Below are 26,056 nucleotides of genomic sequence, written 5' to 3'. Positions count from 1 at the left end.
TGGATTCGCAATCTCGACTTCTCCGTGCCCTAGTACAAAATGTAGAACGACGAAGAGGAGAGTAACTCGGCGGTTGGTCTCAAACTGATGAGGGGGGAGAGAGTCCAAAGAGAAAAGTCGTTCGCTGGGCCCAGGGAATGAACACGAGACTGAGAAGCCAGCCAGCAAGTTCGAAACAAGAATGGAACCGAGATCCAGCCAGGCGGAGAAGAGCCGACGTGAAACAGACGCCGCTGGAACAGTGTGATACCTGATAACCAGAGATATTAGAACCTTTCGTGATACAGCATGCAGTCGTGTCGTCGGTGGTTATCGAGATGGAACGGCAGCCCGCATCAAAATCGCAAAGTTCCACGACTTGAGTGACGGGTTCTGGCGAAAGCTGAAGTTGCTGAACCCGACCAAAGTCGCGGGCTCAAACGACGGAGTCAGAAGAAAAACACAACAGGAATCAGCCTCTTGAGGCTGATTGGCGGCTCACGGTCGGTTTTTGTGCGACTCTTAGGCCCAGTCAATGGGACCCAGTTGCCAATGCAAGGTAGTCGGACCATAGAAAATAGGGTTATCCGCCGAGCAGCCTACAAGCGCGAGAGCTACAGAGCAAAGTAGGTAGCCAAGCAAGTAGCGTTGAGGAGTCGGGGCCCACGGACCGAGTTCCTGGTCTAATAATGTTCTTATTGCAGCGGGTTAATCAGAGGCGACAGGATATGGCTTGTTCCATGATGATCCCCTGCCCGGTCAATCCTATCTGACAATTCTCCGCTGGCTTGTCTCGAGAGGGGAGGAGAGACGGCCACCGTGCGTGTGAGATTTCACAAGCGTAATAAGACACTGGAGACGGCTATGATTGGGGCAAACTGGGAAGGGAAAGGCGGGAAACAAGAAGAGAGCTGTGGAGGTTGAGTGGGGAGGGGCGTGTATCTTGTTTCCAGGAGGCGTGCTGGGGGTTGGATTCAGTAGCAAGCAGAAGGTTAGTAAAGGCCGGCAAGAAGGATTTAGACGGTGGTCAAAGAGGTGGACGGCGAAGAGATAAACCATTCGCCGTTCAAGGACGGTGATGGAAAGGTGTCATGCGAGTAAGAGGTAAGATTCAGCTGAAAGGGACTAGGACAAGAGTCGGAGCCCTGAGCCGTAGCCGGGAGACAGCAAACTGGAGTTGGCTGGGTGATATCTTCCCTTCTTGTTGGTTCCGGGGTGTGCGTCGCAGGGAGTGAGAACGATGTCGAGACTGGTCATTTACCTGTGCTCACTCTTTCAAACCCTCGATGCCGGGATAGTCCTGGTATTCTAGAAATGCAAGCCGTGAGGCGTTCAAGCTTTGTTATACTGCCTCGTACTTAGCTGCACAAAAGTAATCAGGGGGTGAGCGACTTTTGCAATTCTCGAGTAAGTCAACAAGCTACTAGGAGAGATGATCGAATCGGTCAAAGCAGGCAGGACGAGAGCAGGCCGGGGTTGGGAAGATTTTGGTGTCCTCGGCACATTTAGAAGGGCCCGAACGATGTCTGGAGCCAACCCCGTGTACATGTACTTGCTTTTAGTCTGCATATACTCCCCCCCCGGCCTGAGCGTCAGACGCAGAGCCAAGGCTTGCAACGGAGGTACCTCCAAGAGCTATCAAAAGTTGGAGTAGCTCGCGTTGCCCCAAGCAGCTTGGGAGACAGGGAGCCTGCATGGGAGTCGGGGAAGCTAGCAAACCTGGGATTAGCAGTGCTAATGGCGACTCGCCGTGTGGCTAAATGGCACGGCCTCGATGACGGATTGGAGGGATGGCTTCGTGGATCGTGGATGGGCCACTTCGGAGCAAGCCCACGAGCACTTAGCTAGGTACTAGAGAGGGTGCCCATGAGGAGCCTCTGCTTAAGCGGGCCGGCTGAGTGCCAGATTTTCTACGAAGCACCATCAGGCTAAACAATCGAAGTGGCATCATGGCGGAGGGTGGTGGATATGACACGAGCTGGACGCTTATTTAGGGACCGTGCCGGACCCTGCGCCCAGGCCCTGTTTGCCAAACATGGCTACATGCTTTCCCAGCGCCCTCTCCATCTTCCTGTTGGCCGGCGCCCAAGGTTGTGGGCTGGACCTGGCTTGTCGACAAGGCTGCGTTGAACTCCTGGGATACCACTTACATGTATACTGTATACCAACCTGTGGCATGGGTCAGCGGAAGAGACTCCATCCAATCATCCGGTTGCTCTGTGCATGGGCATGTGGACACGCGACGGCAGGGCCCTTAGGTAGGAAGCCGAAGCTTAGGCTGCTAGTAAAGTTTAGAACGTCCTGCAAAACTCGCACCTAAACGGGCTCAGAGGAAGGGTATTTCAATACCTTTCCACACGGCACCTGCTTGTACAAATACACAGCGTAATACCACCATGAAAATGCACGGTGCTGCAAGCCGCTTGGAGTACTGTAGTGTTGACAACTGCAGATTACCCAATGAGGCAAAGAAAGGGAGGAAGAAAGGGCCAGTGCTCCGTTCTCCCTCGCATAACGTAGCCAGCTGAGGCTTTAGCGATGTGTAGGATTCGACGATCTAAAACATGCAGAGCAGATCCCATACTTCTTCAGACCGCGGGTTAGTGAATTGCCAATCTTCGTCCGACGGCTCAAGAACCAAAGCGTGAGCCTTTTGCTCTTTACAACGCATCACAAGGCTCCAGAAACTGAGACCACGCCAGGTCCGGCGTCACCGATCCCACCCTGAGCCCGTCCGTGCGGATGTAGGATTATGCACTCCGCCGGTAGTAGGAATACCAACTCTGTTCCGATATACTACTCGTACATGCCTGATGCTCCGTAGTTGTACCAGCATTAGTATTAGCCTTGTCGCGACGGAAAGTTGGCTCCCAGGCAGCTTCAGGTACAAATGTTTACCATTGCACTCCTCCCTGGCAAGATTGGGGACCTATTCATCCAGATGACGTTTGTGTGGCGGCCTGTCATTAGGCAGTACCTTTCCCTTGAGTGGGTCAGTCTCTTTGAATCCGGCTGGTTTGTATCACTCAATAGTATCTCGATGCCTAATGTGACCACGTAATGACTGTGCGAGTATGTACTGCAATTCGCGACAAGGCTAGGCATAGCCCTAGAAAAAAAGAATCCCATCCCTCATTCTCGTCGAATCCTAGGTGTGAAACCAGGTGTCGCCAACGCGGGCCCCAAGGCTCAGCCCGGTCTGTTCCAAAGATCCGTCTGTCCTTTTAAGATCCGACTGAGTGCTCCCAAGTTGCAGAATCTGATGAGAAATGAACGGGCCAGCATGCGGTCCGCGGACATTTTGGGAGGTGTGCCATTTAGCGTTGGAACGGCGCCTCCCCTTGTCAATGCGTGGCACCTTGCCGGTTGGTATGACCCAAGATTTCCGAGATTAGTTTCTCCATCATGTCAAAAAGTAGCTCGTTCCTGGCAATGTAACGGGTACTTGGCAGATGCCGAATCAGGTCAACCCATTCTTGTACGGAGCTTACAGCTCCTCACTGCCTATCGCTTTGAGCCATAGATTATATTGGCGTCCCATGATGGGGAAGTCGGATATAGTTATCGGTATCTTCGGAGTATTCCAGGCTAGGCCAGAAAGCAACGAGATTGCGATCCCTACTCCGTATTGCTCATTGCCAAAAGCAAACAGGATCCATTTGCGAGCAAGCCTTGACTTAGTGGGGAGCTGTCCCAAACCCACCCGCTTACCCAAACCAATACCTCATCTCGACGCACCAATTACATGGACTACCCAGTCCAAGCGGGTGAGCGAGAAAAAAAATGATAGCACTAGTAAAATGGCCCTGGCCAGATTTCAGGACCTCAGCAAGTCATCACTTGCTCCGTACCCGTGCAAGTATGTATACCACCAGGATCCCCTGGTCCATCTTTGCGTCAGGATCATGGAACAGACTCAGTGCGTGCATGAGAAGCAGCGTCTTCAGTCATACGAGCAAACATGCTTCTGGTGAGAGGAAACAGCATGCTAAAAAGAGGTCTTCACTTTTTCTAACAGACGGGACGCGCTAGACAAATGGTCACATACCAACTGTCACTTAGCGAAGACGCAAGCTTAGCCATCATCCACCGGGTGTCTCTCCCAGATCGGATTGGTGTCCTGCAGGAATCACAGACCGGGCATCTCAGCGCTCGCCGGAGAACCCCCTGGCGCGAGAACAAAGAGGGTTTGCTTTTTTAGAAAAAAGCTCCTCCTGGCAAATCGTATTGCGCGCGCTTGAATACCCGTGCAGCAGTGCGACCGTGCCATCCCGAAACCAGATATTGACACATGATGCTAATAATTCACCCGACGGAGTCACCCTTGCTCCCGCCCCTCCAATTAGCGAAGAAGATGTGAATGCTGGTTCCCTTATTGATATCTCAGTTGGGGAAAGGTGTCATTCGGTACTCATACCTGAAGCAGATGCTTACTCGCTTGAGTCTGGGTGTGCCCCAGGGTCCCTTGTTATATTTGCCACTGTACGAATTTCAGCGATTGCAAAACTCACCTCCTTCTTTGTGAGTATAACTCGGTAATATCGAAATGTTCTGTACTTCACAGTTGGGGTCAGCCTGAATTGCACAATGGGCCTAAGAAATTGCCTATCAAAGGAGGGAGGGAGACGATGGACCGTGGGTTAAGTGGTCCTAAGGCAGTTTCCGAGTTAGCCAGGTATCGCTGCAGCTTGCAGGCTGGGAGACGACCCGCTTTGATGCCGTCGACGATGCTCCAATGCCAGTCAGGCGGTCATTTCTCCCCAGATAAGCCTTTGTAAAGCTGCATGAACCCTTGCAGGAAGCTGCTGGTACCGCCGTCATCGACCCAATGCCTCGGGCTCTGAACCAGTCATGATGTGGTCTGGTAGTTGCCACAGAAGACGTAATCACACCTCTCGTCTAGGTTCTCCCATGAGGCCACTCGTCTAGCCCTTGTCGAAGGACAGAACTAGAGGAGCGAATAGAACTGTAAAGGTTGTCCGGAATTCTCCCACCCCAATCTTTTAAGGCCGGTCTTTGGTACGAGTAGGAAACCCTTGTGCTGTCTACTTTGAGAACGGCGTCTCTCTTCATGGAATACAACGTTGGGGTTACGTGAGAACACGCTGCCGTCTTTATTTTTGGTACCCTTGCGACGACTTGGCATCGTTCTCACCTATCCTCATTTTGGTGCTTCGTCGTTGTTTACTTTTGTAAAAAAGCAATTGGCAATAATATAATCAAGGCAGTAGTCTGCTTGGCTGCTCCGCATTTCTTGTTCGGATTCCTTTCCGAATGCGTCATCCGTGGAAAAAAAGAAGGCCTAATAAACGGAGCGTTGATCTATGCATGGCTAAATCCCCCGACCCGACGACGCGTTAGTTAGTAGTTGGCGCCCATTCACGGCTCTCGGTCCTTGATCCCCTTGTTCTCTTTGGCAAGCAAAGTCTCAAAAACGTGCCAACTAGATACAATTAGCATGTTCACCATAAGAGTCACTCATGATGGAAATCTATTTGAAGGAAAACCGTCTCAAAATGACCGCCGACGGGAGACAGGAAAGCGCTTGTCCCACCTCAGCTGACGGGCACTGATTGTGATCACCGAAATAGTTTGAGCCGTATCATACCATATGTACTGATACTGGTAGTATAGATACCGCTCTCTGACAATCAAGCTGGGTCGACAGCCGAAAGACACAAAGAAAGCAATGATGAGTAGCGCTGGTAATCTTACTTGATACTGAGATAGATTGCCGTATTCTTTGCGTTTGTATATGAGAGGTGAGGAGCTCGAATATGTCTGATCTCTTCTGCCCGCTTCTTTTCAGATTCTCCCTCTTTTTTTTTTTTTTTTTTGCCATGGATGCTTTTCTCGGCCAACCGATATTTGGCATCGGGGAACCAAGGTACGGCCGGTCACCGAGATTCTCAAGTCAAGAATGATGTGTACCATCGTCGGCTGGAGCTCTTCAACAAGATCACGTCTTCTTTAGCTCCGTGCTATGGTCTTCATTAGATTAGCACCAAGACTATCCGGTTACCAGCTTTCAAGTCGCAAAATTCTGGGACAGTATCACTACTTTGTGATACCGGCAGACTCATGTGCCCCATAATTAGGTAGAACTTTGCGTGCCGACGAAGGAGATAGCCGCTAATATCAGCCCTCCCAGCGGAAGGAGGGAACATTTGTATCCCTTGGCGCCATATGCGTTGAAAACGCTTGTGCTCTTACCGAGTAGGCGTAGCTCTAGTACGAGTAGGCTGGAGCTCATGACGGATAAAGAAAGCTTGGTATACTCGTACTGGCACCCGATATAGTAGGTACGGAGTACTCCGTGCAGGGAGAGATGCAAATCTGGCGATGTGCTGAGCAATCCCTGGAATGCTGCTGGATGAGCACATGGTGTTAGGTCTCGAAATCCCCCGAACAAGGAGTGTCCCTTGGTAGTAACCAACCGAACAGCTTTCGACGACCAAGTCCTCGTATCGTACGGAGTACGGATTCTCAGCACTCTCTATCCCGCAGCTTGCACCTCATCCCATCTGCGAAAGCATGAACTGCTAGCCACAGCACCGAGGCACTAGGCCTAGGGCATTCAAATTATTCCGGCGTCGACGAGACGCGGCGTTGGTGGACCTCTTTAGCTGCATCTCGTCAGCACGTTATTGCCTCTTTGGCATAGCAGAAGTGCCTTGGCACTCACCTAGGTCCAGTCAACCAGTCAAGAGGCACTGAGGTCAGGCACGGATTACAAAATACTGCCTAGGCTCAGAGTTCAGGTTCTAGCACCAAGCAATCGTATTGGCGGAGGCGAAGCTGATAGTCCGAGTCTGCCATGTCGGCAACGCACGTCGAATGTCGCCGCAGGGCCAACATTGGGCCGGGAATTTGTTTTAACCGAAAGCAAGGTCTGGTGATGGCAATCGCGACCTTCATTCTTACCGTTGGGTGTGCCGAAATCACAGCGAATGGCCACCTTGCCAGGCACGAGGTACCGACTACGGAGCACTCGTACCCAGTACTTGGTATCTTGTATCCACTGCGCTACAGCAACCACCTGCCCGTGGGCACTTCACTCTTCCATGCTACCTTACCTGTACTTTAATTTACCGCCAGCAAGGTGGCTTAGCTTGGCTTTCTCCCCTCCCAACGTCCCAATCGAAATTCTCCGTATCTTCACTTGCCTCGTATCTGGAGTAATGCCCCATGTCTCCCGCTGCACGAGCTCGAAAAATTGCAGTGGAAATCGACAGCCGCTACATTTGCATGCCTCCATCATACTGTACATGGCCGCCCGGAAGCTGATCCGTGACGACGCCACGGCCAAGCAGCAAAAGACTGATCGGCATAAGTTCCCGGTTTATGCCCTTCGCTTCTCTGCATGTTTGTGTCCAATACGAGAAATACCCTTATGAAATCTCATGAGGAAGAGGATGACTTTCTAATGCCATCACAGATGGTGCCGTCGATTCCAAGCTTTCTCTCCCAGATTGAGTAGGTGGCATCCTTACTGCCATGGTTGGCACTCTGGCCACTAGTCAGACCGAGGGCCTTCCATCTCACGATGTACAGTATCGTGAGCATCAAAGGACTCATCAAGAATCGCCCAAAGTAACGAGCCCACCGGGGTCGGCCGGGCACCTGTGCTTCGGAAGGCCCAGGCCAATTTTTTTCCCTCCCATGGCTCTACAACACCCCGCCGGGACCCCATTTCTTTCTGATGGTCGCAGGACTATTGAAGAGCTAAATTTCCGGGGGACAGGGATATGCCCTCAAATGAATCTGGGGGAACAGCACAAGATTCAAAGAGATACAGGTCATTGCAGCGCGGCCAGTCGCCCCGATATTACGTGAAAGCGAGCTACAGTAACTGGGCAATCCAAAACATCATCTCTTCAAGGAAACGAAGAGGGGATGCAAACATATGTTACAGGCGCAGCGACAAAGGGAGAAAGAAAGAAAGAAATCAACAAGCTCCAGGCACTGAGCTGCCTGCTAAAATCTCGCGTCCTCAGCAAGGGGCCTCATGCATCTAGTCTTGTTCCAGTAGGAAGGTGCATATTTCGGCTAGCCAGCCTTTAGGCCGTGAATACGGCGTATGGAGTCCGAATTACGAAGTACGAAATGGTACAATCTCATTTATTCCATGCCGGACGGAAAATTTGGGGGGTACACCTTACAAGTACGGGTTTGAGTTCAGGTACTCTTTGCGGAGCTGTAGTTAGATTCAAGGCGCAAAGATTTCCTTCCTACTGAAGAACAGCTGACCTTGTTCTGCAGGATATCTTGCGACATATCTCGGATCCATCTAGCCACGCGGCGGCAGCAAGGCCAAGAGAGAGAAAAAAATTATCTCACTCACAGCTCATCCCACTAGCAGGAGGCAGTACGTGCTTTACTACTCCTACTACGGACTACCACCACCACCACATGCATGCTTCGTGCCATCTGGTGGGTATTTGGGGGGCTAACAATACGATCTTCACTTCTTCCGAGTATCATTCCGGGGAGGCTCGGCATCCAATGATGCGACAGCTGGGAAAGCTTCTCCCTGCTGTTACCACACCAAGAGAGTGACCAAGATAAGCAACAGCCGGAAACGGGAATCTAAAGCGCAGTGCCCCTAGTGGCCATGTCACTATTCCGTAGTCGGCAAGGAAACCAGACGGAAATTTTCTGACAAGCGTCTATTAGTATTTCATCACATCTCATCGATGTGAGTGGGGGGTTATAGAAGGGGCTGTGTGGCCCCGGTCCGTCGAGTCCACCGTGACATTCTCCTACATTGTTCAATCTTACATACATGCGACGAACGAACCCGTGCCAAGTACATGTACAAACTTGGCGTGGTGTACCATGTGTTCGGCGTTTTTTTTTCGGTCCTGGACCCTTTCGGCTCATGTACCAAGCTCGCCGTTGATTTCTTTCGAGTCGTCGATATGATCAACGCTGGCAATCTCGCTAGCGACGCTTGAACTGCGTGCCCGGGGATTCAACTTCATACGAGGACATCGCTGCGCATGCGTCACAATCGGAGCTTAGCCATTCAATCGGAACAAAATATCAAAGTCCTCCCTTACTTCTCTTGGCATCCACACTTCTTTACAGAACACCCCAACCCCTACCAGTAGTACTGCTACAAGTGCCACACTGATGTGACTGGGGTGGATGAATTGACACGGACATTCCACGCTGGAAGGGTCTGGACTGTACCGTCAGGATTTCGGATGTGTGACGGCCGCCAACACTAGGACTGTGCAAGTGGAATAGTCTGTCCTTTTTTACACCAAGATCCGACTACACATGGAGGACGAGTACCAAGTGGGAGTGGGAGTGTTGCCTTGTTCAGGAGTTACGGAATAATCACATCTTTGTTTGAGATACGCATATTGTCGCCAAGAGATAGGTGGATACATCACGAGCTCAAACCCCCTCAGTCGTTTAGACTCTACAGCATGTACTCGCAGCTGGTAAGTTCCGAATGCTCCGCGAAAAAGTTGACCGCACGCCCGGAGCTGTGAGTACAATCAGTATGGCAATAACGCAGTCTCCTTCTCGATGGTTATGTTTTGCTGTACCTGGCTTGAAATCAACCTCTTTCACCAGGGTCGCTACGTGCCAGGATAGCCCCTTGTTGACAGAAGTTTTCTCGTAAAAGGTCGGGGCCTTTTCCATTGCTTCTGCTGCTGTTCTTTACTGCGAACTGACATCCCTGCAGCACTTCAAGACTTCAGATATGACAGTGAGCAAGTGTCCTCATACGAGTACTCGTATGGAATCGCACTCCCGCTGAGTTGGTTCTAACAATGTCTCGCCTCTGGTTTTGCAGCCCGAAGCTCCCTATTCGAATTACCGAGACGTCCTTGTTTCACTTATTATCTCATGCTTAAATCTACGATGCCGAGCTCAACAAGCCGAGCTCTTGCTGAGCTGGCTGGTCGGCTCTTCGCCGGCCATATCCATGTAAGAGTGCAGCAGCATGACTATTCCCGATACAAAAGCAATGAGTTGCGTTTCGACGTCAGCCAAGATAAAGATTGAAATGGAATTCAAACATAATCTTGAAGACTTTGGCTCCATAGTGCTGCACCGTATATGCATACAACGCATACAACAACAGGGCACTCCGTAGATGCAGCCGACCTCCCTCCCTGCATTGGACCGGATACCCATTTTTTGGAGCAAAAAGGTATGCAAGGAGAGCCAAGCGAGCGTGCGAGTGGTCAGAATACGCCGCCGGATAGCTAGCCACAGATGCCACAACCCACCATATGGCGTATTACTCGTACATGTTGGATGGTGATCTGGGTGGGAATAATGAGACATGCCTCAATGATACGTCTTGACGATTTGGTAGGTATGGAAGAAGGATAACGTTTCGAAACCTGAGAGAAAGCCAACCTAACTAGTGAAGAAGCAAGCAACTCAAGTTGAGCACGAGAATCAGCCACAGAAGTATGCCACCATCTCTGCCAGAAGATAAAACCAGCCCCTGTGTCAGGCTAGCTTCCCGGTTTGCTTTTCTTTTTCTTCCCTATCCATGCCCAGCTGAACACACTACACAGCCGTGCGCACAAACCTCCTCTACGTATGCGCATTATGCCACCAAGGGAAGTTTGACAACACAGCCGTGCTAGTGTCGTATGTGTGTCTCATTTGAGAGAGCTGAGCTAGGATAGACTTGCGGGAGGATCAGTCAAACCGATACAGCGCAACCTTGGGCAGCTGATAGAGGCCAGGATTGCGACCTGGTTGATTCTAGCAGAGTGAAGATGTGTGGGCCACGATGCTTGCCTCTTTTCCTACGTATTGTTCAGCTGAGTTGCTGCACTCTCTTTTCTTTTTCTTTCTTTTCTTTTCTTTTCTTTCTTTCTTCCCTCCTTTTATCCCTTATGTCTCAGTTTGAATCGCTAGAGGTGTGAATGTGCCGGTGTCTTACCCTCACGCCACCATGTCCATGTGTTTTTAGTGCTGCAGCACATGGTCTCCTTGAATCCAAGAATTACTCGTACACATGCACGCATTGCAGCTACGTAGATACCTCGGCTCACACCCCCCTCGTGCAAATTGTTCAAAAGAAGATTACAACATGAGCTACAAGGAACATACTGGCTATGGCAATACATTAATAGTATCAGCTCGCTTCTTCTAGCGCCGTGATGCCGTGATGGAATCACATGGAGAGCTCGCCTCGCATCATAAGTGAGGAAACACATACCGTAGAGCGTTTAGATATAAAGAGTTCAAAAGACACGCCTATGACGCAGTTAACACCGGCTGAACACTCCAGGATACATTATGTAAAAATAAATGACATTGTCTTGAGTGAGCTTAGCAAGGTATATCAAGTGGTCCTAGCACTACTAGTAGCATTGGGCATCGGTGTGATGCAATCGATCTAAGGGCAAATTGTCTCAGATCCGATACAATTCAAACTATTACCAAGCTCCAACTCCCTTACATTATATACATCATGCTGGATTAGGGTTACAATTGAACAAGCGGACTTGACGATGCAAGACACAGTGGGGGGTCGAAATCCCGGAATGCCAACCGGAAAGCAAAAGCCCTTACAGACGGCTTTCAATGCCGGCAAATTGATGGTCCTCAGCCCAGTGAGAATCGGGCCAGACCAGTCGGATCGCATCCCAAATGTGGCTATTCAGTACTCGAGTTAGTAACACTGCCTTTTCCTTCTCTATTGTTTGACGGTGAGGGCAAGGTGCGTAACCGTAAGACGCTGTTGCATTATGCAGCCAGCAATTGAGATGGGAGATGGAATGGAGGGGGAGGGGGGAAGCCGAGGAAGCAAAGCTTACCCAACATGCAAAATTTCCAAGCCATCCTTGACTTCTTGGGGGAGATCCTTGACGTCTTTGCGGTTTTGCGCTGGGAGTAGCACTGTCTTAACCCCCGCTCGGAGGGCACCGATGAGTTTTTCCTTGATACCTCCGACAGCGGTGACCCGGCCGCGGAGGGATATCTCACCCTGTGTTACATGTCACGTCAGCTATACCATTCAGTGTTGAGAGTTTTGGAAGAGGGGAAAGGGAAAATTTTTGCACGGTATGACATGGAAATATCAAGCCCGACGCAATGAAACGTACCGTCATGGCCATTGTAGGCGGCACTGGCTTGCCAGAGAATAGTGAGATGAGGGCAATGGCCTGGCCGATGCCGCTGCTAGGTCCGTCTTTGGGGATTGCTCCCGAGGGGCAGTGAACGTGAATGCTGCGATCCTTCATAATGTCGACGTGAGGTTCCGGGGTGAGGCCCAGCTCAAAGGCATGAGCCTTGACCCATGTGAGGGCAACCTCGACGCTTTCTTTGAGAACATCGCCCAGTTTGCCCGTAAGCTGCACCCTTCCATTACCAGGCATGTCGGCAACCTCGATGAAGAGGATGCTGCCATTGCCGCCGGTGCTGTAGGCCACGAGTCCCGTCACGATACCTGGACGGCTCGTCTTCTCGGCAATTTCTTCCTCATACTTCTCAATACCCAGAATGTGCTCAATATCGTCAAGGGTGAGCTGCCGCCGGTATGTCTCGAGGGCGCTGTTGTCTCTCGCCTCAGCGTATTCAACTGCCTTGGCACGACATACAGAGCCAATCTCTCGTTCCAGATTGCGAACCCCTGACTCACGGGTGTACGACTCAATAATTTTAGATACCACCTCCTGGCTGAACTCAACCTGGTCGTCAGCCAATCCGTTAGCCCTGAGCTGCTTTGGAATCAGGTGCTGAATGGCAATGTGGCGCTTCTCAAGCGTGGTGTAGCCAGGAAGATAGATCATCTCCATGCGGTCCAACAGAGGGCCAGGGATGGTGTCGAGGCTGTTGGCGGTAGCGATGAAGAGAATCTTGGACAGGTCAACCGGCATGCCAACGTAGTGATCCTGGAAGTTGTGGTTTTGCTCTGGGTCTAGAACCTCGAGCATGGCAGCTGAGGGGTCACCGTGTACGCTTGCCGAGCCAATCTTGTCAATCTCGTCAAGGAGGAAGACAGGATTCGCCACACCGACCTTCCTAAGGCCCTGTACGATGAGCCCTGGCATGGCCGCCACGTACGTTCTCCTGTGCCCCCGGATTTCTGCTTCGTCTCGAACGCCGCCTAGGGAGATGCGGTGGAACTTGCGGCCCAGAGCAGTCGCAACCGACTTGGCCAGGCTTGTCTTTCCTACGCCGGGAGGTCCGATCAGCAACATGATTGGCGACTTGTCGACTGTGCGCTTTGACTTGAGCACCTGGAGCTTGGCAAGCTCCGACTCAGACGCATCACTTTTGGCAATCTCCTCTGAATTAGCTTCTCTAGCGTTGCCATCGGTAATGGTTTTTTCAACAGCAGCAGCATCGGCCTCTGCCTTTCGGATTTGTTCCTCCATATCGTCATTGATGGATTGTTTAAGCCTCAAAACAGCCAAATACTCGATGAGCCTCTTCTTTACCTTGTCTAGGCCGTAGTGGTCGAGATCAAGTTGTTTTCTAGCTTTGGTTAGGGTGTCAGGCCCTAGCCGGTCATCTGTAGCTGCTGTCCATGGGATTTCAGATACCGTCTCCAGCCAGTTCCTTGTTACTTGGTATTCTTGATTCATAGGGGGCATTCTCTGCAGCCGTCGAAGCTCCCTATCCACAGCCTTGGCAGCATCTTGCGGAAGTTTTGAAGCCTGAAGCTTCTTCTTAAGTTCGTCAAGCTCAGACGCCTCTTGGTCTTCGTTTTGGTCATTCCCCCCTGGAGGTGGCAGAAATCCCATGCCTGCCATCGGCGGCATTGTATTCTGTCTTTTGGAGGGGTTCTCATTCAAACGGTCAATGATTTGAACGGGGACCGTTGTGAACGTAGTAATCTTAAAGTTGTTCTTGATACCGCCAACTTGGCGCTCCAAAAGCTCAATGACTTTTGTGAGCCTAACTTTGGCGTCCAGAGCCGCCAGAATACCAAGCTTTTCCTCATGGGTGGCATCCAAGAGGTTGGCCATAAAATCAGCCAACATACCAGCCTCCTTTAATTCTCTTCTAATGATGAGCATCTCCAACCGTTTTGTGACTGCGGGGGAGAGGGATGGGCCGTTTGCGCGAGGGAGTAACGACGATATGCGAAGAATTGTGACGAGCTCTCTTGAGCGTAGCTTGAGCAGGCTGAATAAGTCTTGCAGCTGCTTGTCGGTGACGTCGACTAATAACAAAACAAATCAAGGTTAGAAAAATGAGCCAAGACGGGGGGTGGTTTTTTCTGACAATAGGGAAGAGGCATACTTTCGTCTTCATAATATGTGACTTTGGCTTCAAAAAAGGGACGCTCGCGAGTGATGCCGTCTACTCTAACTCTGCTCGAACCCTCAACACGCAGAGCGAACTCGCCCGACCCGCGGCCGTCAATGCCCACAATCTTGGCCGCGACTCCGAAGCCGAACAAGTCATCCTTTTTCGCAGTGCCCGGATTGACAGAATCGATGCGAGTATTATCAATGTCTTCGCCATTGGTAATGAGCAGCTGGCCGTCCGGGCCGACCAGCGGGGACGACACCGGGACACATGCTATCGGGATTGTGTCGATGCGGCCATCCGGGCCCTTTGATGCGGCAAGTTCGTAGACGTGGGCGAGGAGGGCCGGGATGTCGGGCCGGCTGGAGTTGACGGTGATGCGGTAGGCAAGGCCGGGCAACAGGACAGTTCCGCGAGGGAGAGGAATCAGCGGAAGTGTCGCGGTCAGGGATCTTCCCATTGCGATGCGATGCGAAAGTCGAGTCGAAAGCCGAAGATGTGATGAGGAGCGCAAGAAACGAATCAATCAAAGGCAAAAGCGCCTGCAGTAAGCAAAGTAAACAGAGGATTGCTAAGAAGGAGATGAGGCCGCACGCAGCGAAACAGTGGCCCGGGTATTAATTGATGGTCGTGAGAGGCTTCGTAGATGCGTAGAACGCGGTGGAAACATGAAGCACCAAGCGTCGAATGTTGATGCCAAACCCCGGCTTATGCCATAATGCTGCCGTGGTTTTAGTGGTAGCTTTCGAGTCAGTCCGTCTATGCAACCCCGGCTGAAATGTTGCCGAGGCTGAAGATGCAGGGCGCCTATTGGCTGACAGAGGATGGGAGATGCCGCGCAGCATCTCGTGACATTGAAGGTTCGATTTGAAGATGCATCAAGGTTGAAGTGGCAAAAAATAAATGAAGCAAGGAAGAGCAGAGAAATTGCAGCAACGCAATGCGCATTTTGCTTTTTTTTTATCAAATTCATCTGTTGAATGTGGTGTTTGCTGCGGCACGTGTGTGTTCAATGTTTACATCAAATGTTTGGGCCACATGTAGGTACTATGCAATGCCATGGCTACCGAGGGAAATCCCCAAGAAATGGATCCATTCCATCTTGCGATATGTAATCCCATGACAATTTCAACATGCAGTGTCACAATCACTGTTCACTGATAAATTGTATATTATTCTTCATACTCAATATCAGGGAAGAATGTGATGCACGGGATACGGTGCCATTAATAAGCTGTGGATAGCTGGTTGTCACTCTCAGCAGCACTGCTATTAGCTTCACGGACCTCTCTTGCTGAGTCATCTGCCAACTCTACTGCCTACAGCAGCCCACTTTCTTTGCCCATTAGCTTGTCGCGGGGCAAAATCCATTAAACCCACGTCGCGGTTCAAACGCGTCGTCCATTTTTTGAGTGAACCCAACCATCACCACGTCACTCTCAACATAATGTGTAAGGCATCCCTCGTTCAAGCATCTGATTATTTCATTACCTAACTTTCCTGTGCAGCTGCATACGGTGGATACCAAAAGACTAGCTACGGCGCCCAGGGCGGCGATGACTCTGGTGGCTTCTTTGCCGGAGGGGGTTCACAGCAAGGCAGCCAAGGTGGTGGTGGTGGCAAGGTCAGTTCAATGAAATTCCCATTATTCTTCACGGCAGACAAATCGAAGTCAGCCCTCAATTTAGGGCGTGAAGCTGACATGTGAGAGGGGGAAATAGTCATACCAAGACGAATCATTACGGCCCTTGACCATCAAGCAGATCCTCGAAGCTGAGGAGCCGTACTCCGGTGCAGACTTCAAAGTGGACGGCGCTCCCATCACTCAAATCACATTCGTCGGCCAGGTCCGCAGCATAAATCCACAACAGACGAACCTGACGATCAAGGTCGACGACGGCACAGGGCAAATTGACGTGAAGAAGTGGATCGACGCGGACAAACAAGGAGACGCAGAGCCCGGCTTCGAGATTGATTCACACATCCGCGTCTGGGGTCGTCTCAAGTCATTTTCCAACAAGCGACACGTTGGAGCCCACGTCATTCGACCAGTAACCGACTTTAACGAGGTCAACTACCACCTACTCGAGGCGACATACGTACATTTGTTCTACACTCGTGGCGCCACCGGTGACTCCGGTGCAGGACCAAACAACGCTGATAGTATGTTCGTTGATGGCGGCGATGGCTATAACGCTGGCGCCGGTGGAGGCCAGCTTCCCAGCAAGCTCTCTGGATGCACTGCCAACGCAAAGAGAGTGTATAACTACTTGAATGACACACCGGGAGGCAGCGACGGAATGCATCTGAGTAACATTACAGGGGCACTGGGGTTGGCGATGCGAGAGGTGCTCACAGCGGCGGATGAGCTTCTGGGATTGGGTATTATCTACACAACAGTTGACGACGAGACATGGGCCATTTTAGAATATTAAGGGCAGTTAACATGCGCACTTTTCGATATATTTTAATATGTACGGTAGAGACAGGGCTTGACCAGTGAGAAAAAATCTCCCACACGGCTGACAAAAGCAGATGCAGTAGCAAACTATAATGAGCGTACGACAAATACAAACATTTGAATGAAATTCATCCAAACCTCAAAGTGAGAAGCATTTGAAGAAGCAAAGAAACCGTCATTTCCTTGCAGCACAATTCTCATAAAGTCAAGAGCATTGAAAGGAGAGACAGAAGAAGAAAAAAGTCAACCATATCAATCTGGCCTCGTCTCACAACTCCAGTCTCAGAGGGTTGCTTGGGAGGTTACAACAACAACTTACACTTTAACAGTCTCGATCTCGCTCAGAGTCGCCACAGGCTCATCAGCTCCCTTGACCGCAGGCTTTGCCACCGGCTCTCGGACCATTATGAAGAGCGGCACGGGCACAGGACCTCTCTTGAAAGAGATTTCCTTGCGGTACTCGAAGCCGAAGCGCTCGTAGTAGCTGATGTTTTCGCGGGAGCTCGACTCGAGGTACATGGCGCGGTTTTCAGCATCGGCCTGGTTGCTTGTTAGCTTTGTCTGCTCGGTTGCTCACTAATTTGCTTCACTTTGATAGCTACATACCTTGGCAGCCATGTCCATGATGAGCTTCTTGGCATAGCCTTTGCCGCGGGCACTCGGCTTGGTGCCGATATAAGCAAGGTAATAATACTCGCGATCTCCCATGACCTCGTCCATGGTCTCATGCAGAAGAGGCAGGACGTCTTCGTAGTAGCGCTTGCGGCCCTCGGAACCAAGTTGGTAGTAGAGGCGCCACATGCCGCTTCGGAAGATGGTCCACCAGTCGTCCATATGCATCCCGGGAGGCATCCTGAGATGAACAGAGTCAGTTACGCCATAAATCTCAAGGCAGAGAGATACATCAACTTACCACAAGGCCACAGCATCGTAATCAGGACCAATGGTCGTGACAACACCGCTATAGCAATGGGCCGAGACCAGATAGGTCATGATGCGGACGTGAAGCTTCCACTTGGTCTCGTCCGAGTAGCGGTCCTCGCCGTCGCCGTCGAGAAGATACATGCTCAGTGCATCGGCGGCGAATGCGTGGGCGAGAGAGACTCCCGCCTGCTCGCACTCGGCCAGGCCGATCTTACGGACAGACTTCTCCCAAGCCTGGGGGACGAGAGAGCGACGACGGTCCACGACGACGGCAGAGGAAGCTGTCGTAGCAATGGTATTGATCGCGGTCTTACTTATAACATGCGCCATGCTGGGCTAACTGTTGTTCTCGAACTCTTGCTTATCTTGTCTTTTATTCGGGTTCTTGTTTGAATTCTTCACTCGATACTGCCTGTATAAGCGGGAAACGCAAAAGAGGCGCCTAGTTTAGTGATTGACTCTAGTAGGCTCTATATGATCACTCACGTATAATATTCTGAGCACTATCGCCTGTATGAACTCTTGAGAGCTGGGATCTCGAAACGGGCATAAACCTGGAGGGGTGCTGCAGGCAATTGAGGCAGTCGCGTAGGTCAACCGACATCAATGTGGTGTTTAAGGCCACAGGACCGTTAAGTTGGGAAATTTAGAGTATATAGGAACTTTGGAGGAAGAAAGAAGAATTCGAAACGGTTGGCAAGGATGGATTTGTTGTTTTTGTTTTGTTTCGATTTAAAGTTGGGAGACGGCGGTGGATCGATATGAATCACCAGTCAAACAATCAATCACTTCACTGACGACGACCCGAAAGGATATCGTCTATGCAGAGGGTGAAGATAGAGACGGAGCCCACAATGGGAGAACGAGACGAGAGTTTGTGAAGGCGGTGATGATGATGATGAGGGCGGCGGTGGTAACCAATGATGGTCAGAATACGACAAGAAGAGTCAAAAATAAAAGTTGTGTTAAGCAATGGTTGGTTTAACAACACCCAAAGAGGGGGATACAAAAAAGGATAGCCTCTTTCCCAAGCCCACGGGATGAATGACCTAGGCTCAGTTATGAGTCTTTCTCTTTTCCCTTTCCCCGTTCGTTTTCCTTTCGCTTCTTTTCCTTGTTGCCTTCTATCCGGCGATAGACAGGACAATGAATAGAGTCGATGTGAGAACGCACTATCGTGGGAAATGGTATCGATGGTTTACCAGTTCAGATCAGACAAAGGTGAGGTGGAGAAAAAGGAAGAAGGGTTGTCAGTTCAAGATGGGCAAGATTGGGTTCATGTAGTGGCAAGGGAACTGGGGACCCGAGAGAGATCTGACACGGATCTGCACCCCGGCAACACTTGGGTGCCAAAAGTCTACGAACGCCTCACAGTACCTATACCTACCTGTTTACAGTAATTATAATTTTACTTATTATACATTAGCACAAAGAATATATGTTTAATACTGTATACATTAGAAATACTGTAAGGCATTCGCAGACTTTTGGCATCTAAGTGTAATCAATCCTCGTCTTGCTACTCCTACTGCTATGGATTACACACAAGCTTGGACGGAACACGGCGTACAGGGCATCAATAGGTACAACAACAACACACAACGTGCATGAACACCGGTGGGAATCTGACAAGCGGACGCCGAACGCCACCGAGAGAGACGGGAGTTTGCCTAACAGAGATAACAGACACAGACCACTGCAGCTAGATAGTGTGGACGGTCCCACGCTTGGCCGGCCGGAGTGTCCGCACAGGAGGAAGAGGTTGATTGAGGGGACCCGCGATTGGGCGGGTGGCCGAGGTCGTGGTCAGATGATGCGCCGCCTCGGCTGGACGGGGGGGCATCGTGGGATGCTTGCGTAGAGCATCCTCAGCTTCTGTCGTTTTTCTGCTTTTGAGGTTGTTGATGGTTGATGGCTTGCGTGGTGCAATGAGCTAATGTATGTTGAGGATTGGCCACAAGGTGTCATACATATCGATATACATGACGATATAGACAACGTCAATGACATGAAGACGTCCTTACAGATAGGTACAGGCGGCTTACCAGTACAGTACGGGCTTCTTCTTTGAATCCTAGCCCCAACCTTGCCGGTATTCCTGTTATCTAGATCCCTTCCCTAACGCCTAACCGCAACAGGCTGCTATCTCGCACTCCCATTGATAGCCCGAGTGCGGAGTCGGCCGACAACAACTTCGACTTCCACTTTCTGCTCCGATACCTCCAGCCGTGCGTGGAGTCGGTTAGTGGGCCATCAAGCCATTTCCTGGGGAGCTTTCAGGCGGCTCCAACGCCAATGGCTAGCTGCTGGGTCTCCTGTAGCGCGCGCAGGGCCGCCGGTTCATCCGCTATGTTGTGAATGGTGGTTAGTTGGACCAACGTCCCGTCTCAATAATTGTTAGTGGCGCGAACGGCGGGCGATGAATGTGTGCTGATAAACTAATAATGGATGCCATGATGTGGCTATAGGCTTTGCTCTATCTAGCTGATAGTAATTGAAGATAATGTAAAAACGACTTCCATTGATCAATTGAGCGTCCAAAATCATCATTATGTAAAGCGGACTGCGGGAAGCGTGGGGGAAGGTGAGAGTGATACGAGCTGGTTGGCTGCAACGCTGGGCGCCTCCAAAAACGTGGCATGAGGAGAGAGGGTGATCGGTGAAACTGGGTGCTTCTTATCAAGAGTTACGAATTGACCTGTGTTTTTGGGGTTACACAGAGCGGACAGACGGGTCATGTGAAAAATGATGAGATTCTGGAGGGGGATGCGGAGTGATAGTTTGCGGGGAGTGATTGAGGCTCCGAATTCATCGTGTGTTGCACTGACAGACAACTGGAACTAAGGCCTGACCGCATCTCACGAGGACCAGCGTACATCGTGCATACATGATAGCCAAGCGGCTACGTGCAATGGAGAGCATTTCTGTTATTAATAGCGTTGGGGCAATGGCCAGTTGGGGAAGTTTGGTAAGGGTGCGGTTCCGTAGCGATCAGCATGTGAATGGGTTCACTTACATGCACTCCGCATTCTTCATACTCCGGATGGATATGCGGAGATGGATGATGCTAGCTGAATTGAAGGACAGATGGTCATCTCGCGTTGCAATAAAGGGCAAGCAATGTATAAGAGTTCAAAACTATAAGCTATCAGCTTTTGTTGGTGGCAAATTGCATGTGAGGTGCCTACTTGCAAGAACATGTTCTCTCTCGCCGTACTCCGTATATCGGGGTGGAAATGTCATCCTCCAACGGAATGTTACATACAGGTCAAGAGAGCAGCATACGTGTATAAATATCCGTTACCGAAACCGGCAGCTTACTTTTTGTCCATAATTTATTTGTCTAGCCGGTTTGGAGTCGAGGTTTCTCGAAGCCTTCTTTCCCCCAGATTGTTCCAGGGTAGCAATGGCCCAGTGCTTTCCGCATCGCACGCGAACTCTTATACGAGTTCGTATACGAGTACGATACCGCTTACTGAGGTGTCACAGCCTTCTTTTGAACAAACAACCATCTCTTTGATCCTTTTCCTGCAATGGTTTTTGTCAAAGTGATTCATGCTGCATAAGGGACCATGCACATAAGACTCCAACTCCACTACTCCGTAGAAGGCTACCTATTAGGTAGTATAAAAGCCTTATATATGGTGTATATATACTGTACGTAGCATTGATGCTGATAATCTTGCAGATTTTGAAACCGCAAAGGATCAGCTGGATATCAACTTGACCAGTTCTCCTTGCCATCGTGGTTATCACGCATTGGCACCTGATTCCACCTGCATGCACTCTCTAGATATTTTGAAGCTAAGGACCATTACAGCAGCACATGTAACCCCAGCATTCTATTCCATCTTCTATCGCCGCATTATTCGAGATGAAACAAGACGCAAGTTTTGTCGAATTCGCTCGCTCTTTCGTATTATAAACCTCCGCCACCATCGTATTCGTATCAAATCCATTACAGCATACGTCGAATCTCCTGCTCATCGGTGTACTTCTCCAGTCCAGAGTCAAGGCTCTCCCACCACTCGAAGAGCATCGAGTTGCAGATCAACTTGAACCAAGGAGTGAACTTGAGGCTGGGGTCTTCGAACAGCTTCTTGAGGCCATCGGCGGTGACATATTGGGTGGCCTGAACTTCGTTCTCGTTGGGGTTGAGATCGACGTTGGCCTTGATGAAGAGGATGTAGTCAACTAGGTTAGAGAAGATCATTAGCTCAAGTTCCATCGTATGGCCTGTAGATAGGACAGCTCAGTGCCGTACTCTCGTGCTCGCCCCATTTGCCGTCGCTGGGAGCCTTGTAGTGGATTCGGGTCAAGAAGCGAAAGTTCTCAAATGGGACCTGCTCCTTCTTGATGCCAAGCTCGTGATCCAGCTTGCGCTGAGCCGCGCGCTTGGCACCGGCAATAGAGTCGACCAGGTTGGCGCCTGTCTCGGTGGGGATGCTCAGAGGGTGGGAGCAGCAGGTGTTGGTCCACATGTCTGGGAAGGTAATCTTTTCGGTGGCGCGCTGCTGGAGGAGCAGCTCGTTCTTGTCGTTGAAGAGGAAGACGGAAAAGGCACGGTGCAAGAGTCCCTTGTCGATGTTGGTCATCAGGTGGCCTAGAGGGGCTCGTGTTAGTCGAGAGAGTTTTGCCATACTCCTCCCTGGAAGGGATGGAGAGGAAGAAGAGAGAAGAGGGGGCTCGTACAAATCTTCTTGCTTGCGGTGCCAATTGGCGCATCGTTCTCGTCCGTTACGATGCAAACTTCGTCCATCAGACGGATCTGCTCCTCATCGTGGCCCGAGAGCGCCTCGCTGGTGGTGTCGATGTCGGGGAAGAGACGAAGGATGGTCTCAGCCGTAATCGGCTGCGCCGTTGTTGTGGTGGTGGCTGTCGACATGGCTACTTGGTGTTGCGCAGAGTCGAATTGACTTCTAAAGAGCCTCGCAATGGAAAAGAACGCTTCAGCCTTGAGTGGCGATGGGTATCAAGATTAAATATGAAATGAAATTATGCCCCAACCAACAATGCGGAAAAGGAAAAGCCCCTCCTCTATCTGGGATGGACCCTGGGCTGCCTCGTGGGGCTAAACTGGGCGAATACGATTGGCTGCCCGATTTTGCGGTCAGGCTCTAAATTCCAACAGGCACGGCTCAGCAGGCTCTGGTTGCTACAGTATGAGCAATGGATGTTATGTTGTAGGCTGCTCTTTCTTGCTTTTCTTCTCTTGTTGTATTCTTATAACAAGACTATTATTGAAGCCAGTCCGCCAATACCCGTATCTTCACCAATTATATCTGTAGAAATGGCTTGTTCTCATTCATCTCAATTACAAGCACAGAGCACATCTACGGTTACCAAATATGCACATTCGCATAGTGGCCAAATGAGGCCCTAGACTCCGCCAATCCGGGCTCAGGCACATGCGCCCCGTTCATGGTAGCGTCCAGGTACAAAGGGAAAGTACCTACAGATGGGCTCTCCGTACTTGGCATCTCGAAGCTTCGTCACTCACTGCACTGCTCCTTTGTCCTGCGCCGTTCACTCACTACCGTCTGTTGCGGCCGTTTTCGCGATTCGCGACTTCTTTGCGTAGTGTTTGGTATCCTGCTATTCCGCATTCGCTTTTTTTTGGCTGCGACCAGCGATTGGAGTTCCGTGTCGAACTCGTTGATTGAACCAACCCCCCGAATCTCCAACCCTCGGATCCGAGCTCCGAAACGATGGCTCGCCCAGTTCCCAAGATCGAGCAGAAGGAAATTGAAACATACTGGAATATCTTCGTGGACAGGACAGGAGGAGGACAGTTCCTTACTGGTGAACAGGCTGCGCCCGTCCTCAAGAACAGTGGCCTTCGCGATGACCAGCTGGAAAAGGTCTGGGACCTGGCCGACGTGGACAACGATGGAAATCTAGACTTTGAGGAGTTTTGCGTCGCTATGCGACTCATCTTTGATATCCTCAACGGGGTAAGCTACTTCTGCTGCGTGGCCTGTGACGCGTCCCCAGCGGGCTGGATTAGAAACTGACCAACTTGTTCGCGTGCGCCAGGAGTTTGCCGATGTACCAAAGACGCTCCCTGACTGGATGATTCCCGAGTCGAAAGCCCATCTTGTGCAAGCAACTAAAGCCATCACGGGGAAGCAGCCACAATTTGAACAAGTCGAGGACGAGGACGATACCCCTGGCCTGAAAGATGGATTTGAGTGGTATATGAAGCCGGAGGACAAGGCCAAGTACGAGCAGATATATCAGGAGAGCCGAGACATGCGAGGAGAGGTATCATGTAAGACGCCCCCATTTCCCTGTTTCTATTTGGCTTGGACGGGTGCGACAGAGATTGACCGGATTTTGCAGTCACTTCCCTCGAAGACCTCTATGAGTCGTTAGACGTCCCCGATACCGACATTCGATCCGCCTGGAACCTTATCAACCCATCTGCCTCATCAAGCATCAACAAGGATGCATGCCTTGCATTCCTTCACATTCTAAACAACCGACATGAAGGCTTCCGAATCCCCCGCACAGTACCTGCCTCCCTGCGGTCGAGCTTTGAGCGCAATCAAATCGATTACCAAGTCGACAACCAAAGGGGCGGAGTGTCATCACGGTGGGCTACCAAGGCAGATGACTCTACAGCAACTGGACGCAAGGCCAAGTTCGGCGACCAATACTTGACAAGACTCGGACGCAGCGGTTTCAAGACGGCAGGCACCGACTTCTCGACGGAGAAGACGGAGGATTGGGAGGAAGTGAGGCTCAAGCGCCAACTGCAGGACCTAGAGGACAGGATGAAGAAAGTCGAAGAAATCGCAGAGAGGCGGAGGGGCGGCAAACGTGATTCCAAGCCGGCGCTCGTCAAGCGAGAGCTGGATCAACTTCTTGACTACAAGCGAAGGGAGCTGAGAGATTTGGAAGAGGGCAAGGGCAAAAGTGCCGTTGGTGGAAACTTGAAGAGCATATCGGATGACTTGGAGACGGTCCGTGAGCAAGTGGACGGTCTAGAAGCGCATTTGAGGTCTCGAGAGCAAATCCTGGAGCAGCTGCAGAGAGAGATTGAGGATGAGAAGAGGGGTTGAGGAGGTAGTCGGAGGTCGAAGGCGGAATCTGGGGGTATTTTATCTTGGGTGGTTGTTTTTGCGTGTGAACCAGACAGCGAGATTGGTTGATTAATGGTTTACCGGTATATAAATGTACATGTATAGATGAGGTTGTAATCAAGGTGAAGTTTAATTTCAACACTGCTGACGAGCTCAGTAGACAGACATGCTTGATCCGGCCTGGCCTCGCCTTCATGCGTACTCGTACAAGCACCTTTTTTGTTCAAACTTTAGTAGATTCTACGAGTACGAGATTCTGTAATATTAATGCTTTTCATGCTCAACTCAAAAGCGCTGCGTCCATGTGAGCTACTGTACAATGCTCCTGGGTATCCATATTCATATTAGCAGGAATACCTACTGCAGATGCCTCCAACATGTGATTCTGCCGGTCTGTACGTGACCCTCAACAAGCCAATCGCAAAGCCCCAACAAAGCGTTCATGCTCGTCATTTGCCCCTCCTTTCCCCTTCCCCCCTTATAAACTGCTACCTCAGTTCTCGGCTTTACCCCGCTGTCCGGGACCAAAGCTACCTACCTACAACGAAGCTTTCTTTTCCATCCTTATCAGACCACTTTCTCTCTCTATCACTGCACCACCAAAGATTTAAAACCAACAAGCCGAAAAACTCAAGCCATCATGTCGCACCCAGAGTCCCCCGAATTTCTCCAGGCGCAGCAGGCCACTGAGGCTTTCACCACGAAGCCTACCAACGATGAACTCCTTCGCCTCTACGGTACGCGACGACCCCTTGGAAACCTCATGGCGTACTTGAGCTGGGTAGCTGAAGGCAGCTTGGAAAAGTACATAGGCCTTTGAGAAGTGCAATGTGTTGATTTTTTTTGTATAGCTCTTTTCAAGATCGGCAAGGGCTTCGATTTGGAGTCGGCCCCTAAGCCTGGAATGTTCGACATGAAGGTACGTTGCGTAACGAGAAACCCTCCCCATTGTCTCTCTCATCTTTGCACTCCTCTTGTATGCGTTCATGGTGCTGACGTATGATTGTGATGCAGGGCAAGGCCAAGTACAACGCGTGGAAGGCCGCTGTAGAGGAGGAGGGCATCACCGACCCCGAGGAGGCACAGAAGAAGTACGTTGAGTTTGTCGAGGGGCTCAAGTCCAAATACACCTGATTTCGACAAGATTCGAGGGTTGAATTAGAAGGGAGCACGCTGCGAGTGTAATACATGTTGCTAGAGACGCATGGCTTTTTGGGATAGAATGCCAGTTAGCATGAAGAAATCAATTAAACAAATTGTTCAAGAAGAGATTGTCTCCGCATTGCCCTGGGGCGGATGTGGTGTGTTGTGGCCATTCTTATGATGATCCATCTGAGCTTTGAATCGCATTGACGCCTCGGTT

The 26,056-nt window shown here is 50.7% G+C and overlaps 7 protein-coding genes across 7 annotated transcripts; 4 read left to right on the top strand and 3 right to left on the bottom strand.

The window, feature by feature from the left end:
• Positions 1-3,262: 3,262 nt before the first annotated feature.
• Positions 3,263-3,502, top strand: M431DRAFT_489619 (hypothetical protein; the record flags this gene model as incomplete). The annotated part of the gene is made up of 1 exon (XM_024916701.1): positions 3,263-3,502. One exon carries the CDS (start codon positions 3,263-3,265, stop codon positions 3,500-3,502), a length of 240 nt encoding a protein of 79 aa, XP_024780510.1.
• A 7,737-nt stretch (positions 3,503-11,239) lies between these two features.
• Positions 11,240-14,947, bottom strand: M431DRAFT_502996 (hypothetical protein). Its single transcript, XM_024918251.1, has 4 exons — positions 14,215-14,947; positions 12,069-14,134; positions 11,781-11,950; positions 11,240-11,619 (listed from the first exon to the last, which is right to left on the bottom strand). Exons 1-4 carry the CDS (start codon positions 14,681-14,683, stop codon positions 11,532-11,534), a joined length of 2,793 nt encoding a protein of 930 aa, XP_024780509.1. The 5' UTR covers positions 14,684-14,947; the 3' UTR covers positions 11,240-11,531.
• Positions 14,948-15,670: 723 nt separating this feature from the next.
• M431DRAFT_477252 (hypothetical protein) lies at positions 15,671-16,658 on the top strand (the record flags this gene model as incomplete). Its single annotated transcript, XM_024915551.1, has 3 exons — positions 15,671-15,674; positions 15,732-15,847; positions 15,945-16,658. 3 exons carry the CDS (start codon positions 15,671-15,673, stop codon positions 16,656-16,658), a joined length of 834 nt encoding a protein of 277 aa, XP_024780508.1.
• A 341-nt stretch (positions 16,659-16,999) lies between these two features.
• M431DRAFT_489612 (hypothetical protein) lies at positions 17,000-17,938 on the bottom strand (the record flags this gene model as incomplete). The annotated part of the gene is made up of 3 exons (XM_024916700.1): positions 17,000-17,224; positions 17,291-17,537; positions 17,598-17,938. 3 exons carry the CDS (start codon positions 17,936-17,938, stop codon positions 17,000-17,002), a joined length of 813 nt encoding a protein of 270 aa, XP_024780507.1.
• A 3,628-nt stretch (positions 17,939-21,566) lies between these two features.
• Positions 21,567-22,490, bottom strand: M431DRAFT_52380 (hypothetical protein; the record flags this gene model as incomplete). Its single annotated transcript, XM_024920559.1, has 3 exons — positions 21,567-21,802; positions 21,873-22,211; positions 22,301-22,490. Coding segments are annotated over 3 exons (765 nt in total), but the record flags the coding sequence as incomplete, so codon positions are not given.
• A 380-nt stretch (positions 22,491-22,870) lies between these two features.
• On the top strand, positions 22,871-24,947 carry M431DRAFT_502993 (hypothetical protein). The gene is made up of 3 exons (XM_024918250.1): positions 22,871-23,562; positions 23,645-23,879; positions 23,951-24,947. Exons 1-3 carry the CDS (start codon positions 23,317-23,319, stop codon positions 24,670-24,672), a joined length of 1,203 nt encoding a protein of 400 aa, XP_024780505.1. The 5' UTR covers positions 22,871-23,316; the 3' UTR covers positions 24,673-24,947.
• A 386-nt stretch (positions 24,948-25,333) lies between these two features.
• M431DRAFT_71903 (hypothetical protein) lies at positions 25,334-25,827 on the top strand (the record flags this gene model as incomplete). The annotated part of the gene is made up of 3 exons (XM_024921962.1): positions 25,334-25,430; positions 25,545-25,612; positions 25,708-25,827. 3 exons carry the CDS (start codon positions 25,334-25,336, stop codon positions 25,825-25,827), a joined length of 285 nt encoding a protein of 94 aa, XP_024780504.1.
• Between the last annotated feature and the right edge of the window lie 229 nt (positions 25,828-26,056).

The sequence above is a fragment of the Trichoderma harzianum genome, assembly GCF_003025095.1.
Source record: "Trichoderma harzianum CBS 226.95 unplaced genomic scaffold M431scaffold_1, whole genome shotgun sequence".
Taxonomy (NCBI): Eukaryota; Fungi; Ascomycota; class Sordariomycetes; order Hypocreales; family Hypocreaceae; genus Trichoderma; species Trichoderma harzianum.
The sequence above is the reverse complement of the archived record's forward strand: the minus strand, read 5'-3'. Positions and strand labels throughout refer to the sequence as shown.